This window comes from Vombatus ursinus, unplaced genomic scaffold, assembly GCF_900497805.2.
Source record: "Vombatus ursinus unplaced genomic scaffold, bare-nosed wombat genome assembly UNPS02011369.1, whole genome shotgun sequence".
In the NCBI taxonomy this organism is placed as follows: Eukaryota; Metazoa; Chordata; class Mammalia; order Diprotodontia; family Vombatidae; genus Vombatus; species Vombatus ursinus.
Window position 1 is genome coordinate 3,371,336 of NW_020951147.1, and position 12,305 is coordinate 3,383,640.

General features: G+C 55.2%; 1 protein-coding gene across 1 annotated transcript in view; it reads left to right on the forward strand.

Moving 5' to 3' along the window:
• Nucleotides 1–9,496, forward strand: part of TBX10 (T-box 10) — a 17,486-nt gene extending 7,990 nt beyond the window's left edge. The window contains exons 2-8 of the mRNA XM_027855959.1: nt 1,783–2,059; nt 2,158–2,259; nt 3,681–3,852; nt 5,141–5,296; nt 7,203–7,270; nt 7,528–7,640; nt 9,162–9,496. Coding sequence (XP_027711760.1) covers nt 1,783–2,059; nt 2,158–2,259; nt 3,681–3,852; nt 5,141–5,296; nt 7,203–7,270; nt 7,528–7,640; nt 9,162–9,496 — 1,223 coding nt within the window. The remainder of the gene's footprint in view (nt 1–1,782; nt 2,060–2,157; nt 2,260–3,680; nt 3,853–5,140; nt 5,297–7,202; nt 7,271–7,527; nt 7,641–9,161) is intronic.
• Nucleotides 9,497–12,305: the final 2,809 nt, after the last annotated feature.

Sequence of the window (12,305 nt, forward strand, 5' to 3'; positions counted from 1 at the left end):
TGTGTGTGTGTGTGCGTGTAAGTAGCAATTCCTGCCCTCAAGGAGCTTATGTTCTGTTGGGAAAGACAATAGGACACATGCATGTATATACATGAGCTATACAAAGTGCACACATGGCAGTTTGGGAGGGAGAGAGGGACCAAGAAAGACCTCTGCTACGATGGAGGTAAGTGCTTGGGTTGCATCTTGAATGAAACTGGGTGGCTCAAGAAGCAATATTGAGGAGAGATTATGTTCCAGGCATGGGGAACAGCCAGTGCAAAGGAGAGGAAGGTTTGAACTCAGGCCCGCAGATTCCAGAGCCAACCCAAAAGGCATCTCCACCACCATACACCTGACACATGGCCATCCAGCTGTGCCCAAAGACCTCCTAAAGTACGAGGCCACTTGACTGACCTGGGGTCTCCTCGACGTGGATTTCTCTCCAACAGTGCAGATGCTAGCCCACCCACACCAGCACATCCTACATGAGAGGGTCTTGGGAGACCTGTCAAGTCTGAGCAAGAGTTCAGCCTCCACGGGCAGTGGTGGACATGGCTCCTTGAAAAGGTCATTCCATCACAATAATATATAACTACTGTATAAAACATAATTATTACATTAATCACAATATGGCTCATGATTGCAATGCACATTGGACTGGAGAGAGACTCACTGGCATCTCAGGGGCAGTGTAGTGTAGAAGCAGAAGCCTTGATTGGCCGGGAAGCTTGGGGCTCTGGGTTATATCTTAAGCTGAATACAACACTACCCTGCTTGTCTATGTCCCCTTTTGCTGGAGTATTTTTGTAATGTTTCGTTGAAATGTTAACTATTATCAACCTGCCTCCCAGGGGTGTGAAGAGCAAATGAGGAATTCGTGGATGGATCCAGAGAGAAGTGTGAGGAAGGAAGCTTGATAATTATCTCGAAGTCCTCTCACTTGCCGTTTGTTCTGCTTATCTCCCTATCTCTGTTGTATCTCTGTTATCTCCTTATTTCTTTGTCTCTCCCCTCCCCCTGCACCCCCACATATAGAGCATTTAGAACAGGACCAGACCTCAGACATCACCTAGTTCCTCTCTGCCCCAAATGACAGAGAAGGAAATTCAATCCCAGAAAACTGAAACTGTCACACAACTAGGAAGGGTGGAGGTAGGATTCACACTCAGGCCCGGTGACTCCAGCTCTCATGCAGTCACGGCCTCTTGGACATAAGGTTGTGATTCGGATAGGGTGACCCAGGCTTTGACACCAGCCAGGTGCTGAAATTTGGCAGGTACTTGTATTCCTTCATTATGGAGGAACAGCAGAGCTCAGTCTGAGCATTTGGCAAGAAAAGTGAGTTGCCATAAACAAGCACCCCCAAAACTTCCTCCCCCTTGGCCTAGCCCCTCTCTGCTGCCCCAGGCCCAGCCTTCAGAGCGGGAGACTCTTGGTTGGAAGGGCATAGAATCACAGAGTTAGAACAGTAAGAGACCTTAGGGACTGTTGTGTCCAGCGCTTCTCATTTTACAGATGAGGAAACTGAGGCACAGAGTGCTTAAGTGACTTGCTCAGGGTCATACAGCTAGCAAGTGTCTAAGGCAGGAGTTGAACGCAGGTCTTCCTGACTCCAGATTTAGTGCCTTTTCCATAAGGACATGCTATCGATCTTAAATGGTCCTGGTGTCCTGAGGTCTTCTTGCCCCACCTCCAGATGAATTTGTTTCTGCCCAGTGCTTGCCCCCATTCCTGACCAGGTGCTCCTTGCTGATTGAGGATGGAGGGAATGTTTTCTCTGTCTTGTCCTGTCTCCCTCAGCCTTCATCTCAGCCAGCCTCAGCGTGCTGACCTCTTCTGAGGGCTACCCACTGCCTCCATCCAGCTCTGAGTGGGCAGCCAGACTGGGACCCTCCCTGGGTTACAGCAGGGCCCCAGCTGCCCCCGAGCCTGGCAGGCTGGACCCAGGGGAGGCCGGTCCGCAGCCAGGCTGGAAGAATCCCCACCTGTCCAATGTGACTGTTCAGCTGGAAATGAAGAGTCTGTGGGAGGAATTCAACCAGCTGGGGACCGAGATGATCGTGACCAAGGCCGGAAGGTACGGGGGAGGGGCAGGACTGGCCCTGGCCTCAGGCAGGATGGGAGACTGGCTCCTCCAAGGGCCTCTCAGTAACCGGCTGCTCCGTTTCCTGGCAGGAGGATGTTTCCCACCTTTCAGGTGAAGATACTAGGCATGGACACATTGGCTGACTATGCCCTGCTCATGGACTTCATTCCCCTAGATGACAAGCGGTACAGGTGGGAGGACAGGCGGGACATGAGGGGAGAAGAGAGGGATCAGAGGATTTGCAGCTGGATATGGGCCTCAGGGCTGGATTTGGAGTCAGGAGTTATGGGTTCCAATCCTGACCCTGCTACTTACTACCCATGGGATGTCAGACAAGTCACTGATGCCATATGAGGACAGGTTGGTTAGCCAGGAGAAGAGAAGCATCCGGGCAGGGGAGGAGTGGGGGCTCCCTTCCCCTCCCCCCCATGAGAACTGCCTTCAAGGCCACCCTGTGGAAGAGGGCTCAGGTTGGTTGAGCTTGGCCCCAGGGGCCTGAACCAGGAGCATGGGGGAGGGGAGGATGTGGCAAAGAATTTGGGCTCAACGTCAGGAAAAACTTCCCGCCCGTGAGAGCTGTCCCAAAGCAGAGTGGCCATCCTTGGGAAGCAGGAGGCTCCCCCTTCAGTAAAGATTCCGAATGAAGGTTGGATGAACCGTAGTGGCACAGGGGAGGCGGAGAGAGGATTCTCATGCAGGTGTGGGTGAGACTGGAAGCACCTCCTCCCGTCGTCCTTCCGACTCTTAGATTTCCTCATTTGGAACGCTCCTTCCAGATCTAAATTCTGCAACTGAGCAATCAACCCCACATTTTACAAGGCTGGAAACTGAGGCTCCGAAACGGGAAGGCACTTGCCCAAAGTCAGGAAGCCCCCATTTCTGCTTCCTCCTTAGTAACAGGGTCCACTCGGGAGTGGTATGAGTCCACTTTATAGACGAGAATACTGAGGCTCAGAGAGGGTTAGTAACTTACCGACAGCTACACAGCCAGTAGCCTCCGGGCCAAGACTAACCCAGGTGCCTTCAGCTCCAAGTCCATTGTTGTTTCCACAGCGGCATGGGGCCTCGGGGTGAATGAATTAGTGAATGAGTGAATGAATGAATAAAACACTTATCCGGCTCTGTGCCAGGCACTGCGATTGTAGCCACAAAGCCTCCCTGACTGTGTAACTCTGGGCAAGTCACTTAACCTCCCTGTGCCTCAGTTTCTTTACCTGTAAAGTAAGGAAGACGTTGGGCTAGATGGCCTCCAAAGTCCCTTCCAGTTCGAGATGTATGCTCCAGTCATCCCCATCTAGAAAGGACCCTACGTAGAGAGCACGCCCCCATCTAACAGGAGGGAACTGAGGCTCAGAGAGTGGAGGCTGCTTGTCCGAAGCCACACAACGAGTCAGTGGGGAAGGCAGCATGGGAACCCAGGTCTTCTGACTGCCAAATCTGCCGCTCTGGACACTCCGGCAGCTCTCCCAGGGAGAAGGGAGCGCAGGACTGGGTGCCCCACATCCCCCCGGGCACGTTGCCCTCCAATACGGGGGAGGGGGGACAGGAGGGAGCTGGAGGCAGGCCAGGGCCGGGGGGTCGCCCATCTGCCCTGCCCCGCTCTGCCCTCCAGATACGCCTTCCACAGCTCTACGTGGCTGGCAGCCGGAAAGGCGGACCCGGCCACGCCGGGCAGGATGCACTTCCATCCCGACTCCCCCGCCAAGGGCGCCCAGTGGATGCGTCAGATCGTCTCCTTCGACAAGCTGAAGCTCACGAACAATCTGCTGGACGACAACGGCCACGTGAGCCAGGACCCGTCGCGGGGGGCAGAGGGGGCGGGGCCGGAGTGGGTGCGCCCGGGGGGGAGTGGGAGGGAGCGAGCCCTCTCTTGCAGCTTGGCACCTGGAGCCGAACTCCATTTACTTCATGCCCGTTACACCTGGGATGGGTACCAAGCAGGGGAGACAAGAGCGATGGGTAGCAAAGCGGACGGTGGGTGGGGAGGGGGCCGGGGAGAGAGGAAGCCCGTGAAAACCGGCGAGCAGGGGCCGATCTGGGAACGAAGACGAGCAGGTGGGAGAGGCGGAGCATGAAGAGAGAACGCAGCTGGGCACGGGAATGGGGCAAAGGGGCAGCAAGATGAGGGCCAGGCAGCCGGCCCAAAGCCAGCTGAGGTTGGAGCGAGAGCCCCAGGCCTGAGAGGCAGATGCTGGAGGCCAGAAGGGACCTGAGCGCGTGGCCGATTGGTTTCGGATCCCAGCTCTCACCCTCGCCAGCTCTGGGACTTCAGACCAGTGCTTCCTCGCTCTGGCCTCAGTTTCTTCCTCTGCAAAATGAGCGAGTTGAACCAGATGATTTCCAAGGCTTCTTCCAGCTCTAAACCCTGTGATTCTAAGTCCTTCCCTCTCTGAATGACAGCCTTCCTCATCATTTTTTTTTTTACTGGACCTGTGATTTCATTGGCATAGGGAACTCCTAGTGTGGAAACTTCCTCCACCGATGCAGATTGGCATTGGTCTGTAATGTGCAATATTAAAGAGCCAGCTGGGACACCCAGAAGGAAAGTGACTTGTCCAGGGTCACACAGCCAGGATCTGTCAGAGGGAGAATTTGAACCCAGGTCTTCCTGGCTCCTGAGGTCATCTCTTTAACTATTCTATCCCACTGCCTCTCTCCCCGATAAAATAGAGATAATAAGGCTCCTTCTCACTTCCCACCTTACAGTGGCATCACTGAGGCAAGCGCTTTGCACATATCTGAGTCTTCTGGATTGGATTATCAAACCAGTCCTGGATGATTGTGATTGCACTGTTGGGTGACAGCTGGAGTCTGAGCTATCAGACCGGCCACAGGGATGGGCGTCCCCCCCCCAAGACAGCCCTAGAGGGCCTGTGCCCTGGGGTCCCATCCTCCAGGCTTCCATTGCTCCCACCCTCTGGGGTACCACTGGGCCCACACCCCCCTGCCCTCTAGGTGATGCAGACTCCCTCAGGCCCCTCTCATCGGAATGGGGGAGAGACCCTGCTGGGGCGCTGTGGGGCTGGTCCAGATGCCAGTCACCAGCCCATCTCAGCCTTCCCTCCTGCCCAGATCATTCTTAACTCCATGCACCGCTACCAGCCCCGATTCCATGTGGTGTTTGTGGACCCACGCAAGGACAGTGAGCGCTATGCACAGGAGAATTTCAAGTCCTTCATCTTCTCTGAGACTCAGTTCACGGCTGTGACGGCTTACCAGAACCACCGGGTGAGAGCTCTGGCCCTCAGGCTGGGGGAGGGGGAGCTGGGAGTCTAGGGGAGGGGCTGGCTGGAGGGAGCCTGAGATCTTTCCTTCCTGTGGCCCCAAAAGGCTCTTTGCTGGATCTAGAAACCCAGATCCCAATTCAGGCTTCTCTGAGCCTCAGTTTCTTTTTTTTTTTCTTTCTGTAAAATGGGAATGATAATCTTTTCACTTCCTGCCCTAGAGGATTGTTGGATGGAAACATTAAAACACTGCAGAAATGTGAGTTATTATTATTACTGGCTGTGTGACTTTGGGTGAGTCCCTTAACCTCGATGAGCCTCAGTTTCCTCATCTGTAATGTGAAGGGATTGGATTAGATGCTTTCTCTCCCTTCCTATAAGCTGAGCCTGTGGTCAGAGGAGAGGGGAAGTGGGACAGAGCCTCCGGCATTTTGAGAAGCCCATTGGCCTTCCAGAACCCAGAACAAGGCCTCAGGAGGGAAGGGTCCTGGAGTGACAGCATCTGAGAGGCCCGAGGAAGGGGTCTCAGGGTCCCTCCAATCCAAGCCTTACCTGACCAGGCAGCCATTCATCTGCCACCTTCCAGACGAGCCCCTGATCACCACAAGCTGCCCCCTCCACTTTGGGATAGCACTGGTCCTCAGGAAGTCTTTGCTGAGGCCCAGTTGTAACTAATATTGCTTTTGGGACCCTGGGGCTCAAGGACACATCTAATCCCTTTTCTCCACCTCAGTCTTTCAAATACCTGAAGACAGCCATCATGTCCCCCAGCCTTCTCCTCCTCAAGATAAATGGCCCCAGGGCCTTAACCAAACCTCTTGTGGCATGAAATCAAGGCCCTTCCCTACCTGGCTTGCCCACTTCTCATGGTTCCTCTTATTGAAGCCCTTTCTTTCTTTCTTTTTTTGTGAGGCAATTGGGGTTAAGTGACTTGCCCAGGGTCACACAGCTAGCAAGTGTCAAGTATCTGGTCTGAGATCAGTTTTGAACTCAGGTCCTCCTGAATCCAGGGCTGGTGCTCTATCCACTGTGCCACCTAGCTGACCCTACTGGAGTTCTTTCTAAGATAGGTTGCTCAGAGCTACTCATAATAATGTAGAAGGGGCCTGACCAGGGCAGAGGACAGCAGGATTCACCCTCTTAGTCTTGGACATTGTGACTCTTAGTGCTACCTAAAAGCTGTCTGGGTTCTCTGTTCTCTGAGCTCACAGGCCCTCAGAACCTAAAGATATTCTTCAGACAAATTGCTTTCTAGCAAGGTATATACCATCTTGCTCTTGTGACATTGATTATTTGAACCCACAGAAGACTAGACATTTGTTACTAGTTAATTTCATCTTCTTTGACTCAGTCCAGAATTCTAGCCTGCCGCCATCCTGCCTCTGTCATCTAGCGTGTTACCTCTCCCTCCTAATTCAGCATCACCCATAAATCGGATAGGCACGCCATCTCTCCTTTATCAAAGTAGAATGGGGCTCTGGCACACACCCAGATTCTGGTCCAGAATAGTCACTGTTACATAATTCACGGATGAGAATGTTAAACCACATAGCGCCAAACCCAGATCCCTGGAGCACTGGTCCTGCTAAAAGATTCCTGAGTGCCTACTTGGTCATCCCCTAGCCTCAGAGCCTCAGGAGAATACGGGAGGCAATACTCAGCAGCTGTAGATGGGAGTGAAGGGAGTGCTGGGGATGGATAATGGGGCATGGGGACAAGGACCGATTCAAGGGTTGGGGTGGCGAGGATGGAGGTGACCAGCTCAGTGCCTCTTCACTCCTGGAATCTGCTGGGTAGTGATGAGGAAGGAGTCAGGGGAGGTGCCACAAGGGTCCTCAGACCAGTAGGGTTCATTCCCCACCCCAGTTTCTCCATCCTAAGTCAAAACCAACTAATCTCCTCTTCCCTAGATCACACAGCTAAAGATCGCCAGCAATCCCTTTGCCAAAGGCTTCCGAGAGTGTGACCCGGACACCTGGTAACAAGCGCATTGGGGCATGCAGACACATCTCACGTTCCCATGGGCTGATTACATGATGCAGGGGGCCCAACCCTGGGCCCCTGCTTCTGACTGAGCTGCACCCTCTGCCTGGGGACCCTCTAACCCCTCAAGCACACAGACCCCTCCCCAGAATAGATGAGCTACCCCCATGTTCCAGCCTCAGTCCTTGTCTTCTCTCCTCTCCCCCATCATCCCTCTGAAGCAAACACAGGCCTCTTTGCATCTGCCCCCAGGCCTAGGGCCCCAAGGCCCGTGCTCAGCCCCGTGCTCCGAAGCAGCCAGAGCAGCCAAAGCAGCCAGAGCAGCCGGGCCCCACTGCTGAAGGAGGACCACCAGGAAGAGAAAGGTACGGACCTCTCCTCCGGGGTGACAAGGGAGGGGTCTGGGACAGAGCCCCCGACTTTGGAGGGGCTGCAGATCTCCATCCCTAACCCCAACCCTCCCTTCAGCCTCCTCTCTGGGAAGGTCCTCCTTTCTTCCCAGGCCTGGGCAAGGCTGAATTCAGGGATGGCAGAGGCTGGTTAGCTCGCTGGGTAGGGCACGATGCTAAGAAAGCCACAGATTGGCTTCACATTCAGCCTGTAGTACGATTCTGATGCCTGCCCACAGCCTGGCCTCGAACCCCATCCCATGTGCCGCAGTCACAGGCGACCAGACCTCCACTCCTACCCTGTTGCCATGTCCCAGAAGAGACTTTCACATGTCAAGAAGGGAGCTTTGGGAAGGGGAGATTGCTTGGGGTCACGCCCCACACTGGGGTTCCCCTGCAAAGGTCAGTCAGTTGTGTTGTGGACCCGCACGGTTGTCCACAGAACACTCACTATGGGAGAATGTCCACAGGCTGGGCCTTGTGCCAGGACACTTTCTGAGCCCCATGAAAAAGATGGGACTGAAGAGAGAAGGACCGTCACTGTCCCCATCCCTGTTTCTACAGAGTGTGGGTCACAGGCACTTTTCTCACTGCGATCCCATAAGGTCAGTTGTACAAAAAGTATTCCCATTTTATGGATGAGGCAACGGAGGCAGGTGAAATGACTTGCGCAGGATCATCGAAGATCACAGAATGACCTCAGCGGTCCCCTAGTTCAGGCCCCCCATTTTATAGGCCCAGATTGGAGGAGTGACTTGTGGCCAACAACAAAGGTGGCAAATGAGAGAGCTGGGATTGGAACCCAGGACCTCAGACTCCAAGCCCAGGTAGCAAGCACTCCTTCCACTACAACATTCTTCCTCACCATTCTGTAAAATGGGCTGGAGGAGGAAATGGCAAACCACTTCAGTAACTTTTCACTAAGAGTCACTCGCTACTGAATGACCACAACCTTGGCCCCAGAGGGCACAGCCTGGAGCAATGGAGTCAGGGAGGTGACAGAGGCAGGCGAGCTTCCTGCCAGTCAGAGCTGCCCCCAAGTAGAATGGGCTGCCTGAGGAGGTAGTGAGCTCCCTGTCACTGCTGTGGAGGGGATTCTCAGTGAGGTCCTCAGCTCAGATCTCCTGATTGTGGGCAGTGAGGATGCCTTTGTTAGCAGTCTGGTGCCATGGTGTGGAGGAGGGGAAGCCCTGGACTGGGGTCAGAAAACTTGGGTTCGAATCCCAGCTCTCCTCTGTGGACTCCCAGGTCCCCGTGAGGCCTCGAGGAGTGGGGCGCTCTAAGGAGGTGGGCCAAGGCGCTTCCAGGAGTCTCAGCTTCACACAGAGCTTCTCTGCAGCTTCAGGCTCACCACAGGGCAGTCTGGGAGCCCCGACCACCCTCCCTCCTCTCGGGGCTTGGGGTCAGAACGGGGCTGCGCCGGCTGAGAGCTGAGGCCCCACGCCTATGCCAAAGGCTTTGAGCGCAGCTCACCCTGGAAAACTGCTTCCTTCTCAGACCTGGACAAACCTGGCCCGCGCTTCCAGCCCAAATTCTCCACCTCCGTCTCCAGGACCGCCCCCCAGCTCCATCAGCACCCAGTGGGCCCGGTGCCGTCCGGAGAGCTTTCTGGGTCCCCCCGGATCAGTGCTGCCCATCTGCCCCCCGAGGTCTTTCTGGCCCCCACTGGCTACATCTCCTACCATGGCCCATACACAGGGGCCTCAGCCAGGGTCCGCTCAGCCCCCTACCCTCTCCCTGAGGCCAAGGTGGAGGGGAACCAGGGAGCCCTAGCTCTCCGGGCTCCTCAAGGTGTCCTGGGCCTCCTGGCAAGCAGCCAGAACCAGGAGTGAGCACCCAGTGTGGGCAGAGTCAAGGGGCTGGATGCAGGGGTGGGGAGTCGATGGCCCTGGCCAGATGACTTCCAGCAGGATCCCAGCACCCCCATCGGTGGAGCCCCCCCACCCCATGACTCAGTTTCCTCCTACCTGGTTTGAACCCCACCCCTGCAACTCCCTATCTTGTATTGTGGGGCAAGTCACTCTCTCTCTAGCCCCTTGTATCCATTTTATGTCACTCTTTTTTTTTCTTTTTTTTTGGTGAGGCAATTGGGATTAAGTGACTTGTCCAAGGTCACACAGCTAGTAAGGGTTATGTGTCTGAGACCGGATTTGAACTCAGGTCTTCCTGACTCCAAGGCCAGAGCTCTATCCGCTGTGCCACCTAGCTGCCCCCCTTGTATCCATTTTACAGATGAGGAAACTGAGGCCCTGTTTCCTGGGAAAAAGGAAGTGATTTAGACAGACCCAGTCACAACTTCCCTCCCCAATCCCTAGCCTCCTAGCCACACCTTAGTCCCCATCCAGCCCAGAAACATTATCCACCTTCCCCAAAAGCTGAGGTGGGGGAGAGGAGGGAGATGAGGGGTTCCTAAGCCCAGGTCACCTGACTTTCAATCTGCTGTCATTTCTACTGACTGCTCGGGTGCCTTTTCTACTCTCCTGGGGGGAGTCACGTGGGCGTGGGGGGAGAGGTTCCTCTTCTTTCTCAGGCTCCCTGGAATTTAATGCCAAAGTGAATTACCACCATCTTCAGCTCTGCTCCATAAGCCATCCTGGGACCTGCTCCTCTATGCCCTCCCCTGACAGCCTGCACCCCAACCCCTACCTTCTCTTCCCCCACCATACACACAGCCAGGTCAAAGGGAAAAACAGCTGTGACCCACCCCTACCTGCCCCAAGAGGGAGACTGAGGGCCCAACCTAGGCCCACAGAGTTAGAGGTCATGTGCAGACACCACGTTTGACCTCCCAGAAGAATGCCCCAAATTGTTTGTCGGTGGATATAGGAGAGAGTAGGGATAAAAGCCATCAGAGCCTGGCATACAGCCCCACCCTCTGCCCCCTGGCAGACCAACATTTTCCCATTGCTGTGGAGAGACACCTCCAGAAGCTGGTCTTTGGGGTTGTCCTAGCTATGCCCACCTCCCCTATTCTGAGCTCAGCTGGTTTGGGGAGCACCCAGGCCAGGCCAGAGGGGACATAGGCCTCAGAAACCCAGCAACTGTGAGGGTGGAGGTGGTGGTGACTCATGTCTCTGTTCCTTTCCTTGAACATTAAACAATTGGCATGAATGCGGTTGTGAAGCTGATGGGGGGGGGGGGTCCACGTGTATGCCTTTACACTCCTCTCTAATTCATTTCTTTACACGGTGGAGGGCAGTCAGGACTTAAAATGATCTAGACAGGCCAGAACCAGGGACCCAACTGAGCAGGATGAACCGTGGGTCAGACTGGCCCTCTGATTTTATTGGCAGAAGGAGATGCTGATACAGAAGAATCCTCTACCCAGGCAGATGTGTCTGCTGCCTTTGAATATTTCCCGAGTGTGTCAGGGCTGGGGTGTGTGTGTGGGCAGCCCCCCAACCCCCAAAGCCATCTCAGCTGCACTGAGGGGCAGCATCAGCCCAGCTCTCCTCTGCCAGGGTCAGACAGCAGCCTTGAGGTTGTGGACACCAGCTCTAGGGGGCCACATCTCGGGAATCGCAGTGATCCGTTAGAGGCTGTCCGAAGGAAGGCGGCCCAGATGCTAAAGGGCCTGGATATGGATGGACAGAAGGAATCCAAGATCTTTGGCCTGGAGGAGCCTCAGGGAAGGACCTGCCAACTGCCTTCAGGGGTCTGAAAAGCCTTCATGGGGGAGAGATGGACTTGTTTCCCGTGGCCCCAGAGCAGCAGATAGGGGGCAGAGAGAAGCTTCCTCTGAGTGAGCGCTATCCCCTGGCGCAGTGGGCGGCATCGGCGGTGGGGAGGCCCAGGGCAGGAGGCTTCTGTGGCCCCGTGGAGAATGGCCCCTCAGGAGTGGAGGCGAATTTCAGATACAATTTCACGAATATTTACCGGTATCAGGAGTGAGGCATTTGGAGGCATTTAAGTGGCTTACAGGTTTACAAAATGCTTCCCTCCCTACTGCCCTGAAACAGAGTTAAAGTATGATTTTACCCATTACACAGATGAAGAAACTTGCTACAAGGTGCGTGTCTGGGTCGGGATTTGAACACAGATCTGTCCACTACAACAAAGAGGGGTCATGTCCTTCCCCAGCCTGTGGTGAGGATGAGGAATACCCGGCCTGCTTAGAAACTGCCCTCCCCAAGTTCATGAATGGGAGGGGAGTAGTTGCCTAGGGACCCTAGGAGGCAGGACGGAGACCTTCTTTGCCACGGGAAGGGAGGGATCGAGGGGCTGCCTTTTGGGGGGGGCAATGCTCCCAGGTCCACGGGGGCCCTTACTGTGTGACCTTCAGACTCCATCCAGGCGGATAAGTGCACGTGTGCCAGCCTTCTGCAAGGTGGCCCGTGGGAGCTCCCGAGGCGCAGGAGTGTGCCTGTGGTCTTTCTTTGCATGCCCGGCACACAGTAGGCACTTAATGAAAGCTCATCGCCATGACGCCTTCGAGGGACCTCTGAGGTCATCCAGGATAACGCCTGCTCTTTTTTGGGGGGGTGGGGGGGAAGGAAAGGACTTGTCCAAGGTCACAGAGACAAGACGCGGGACTGGGGGGGGCGGGGAACAATGCTGGCCTTCCAGCCCCGTCCGCATCTGGGTGCCCCGTCCGCATCTGGGTGCCCCGTCCGCATCTGGGTGCCCCGTCCGCATCTGGGT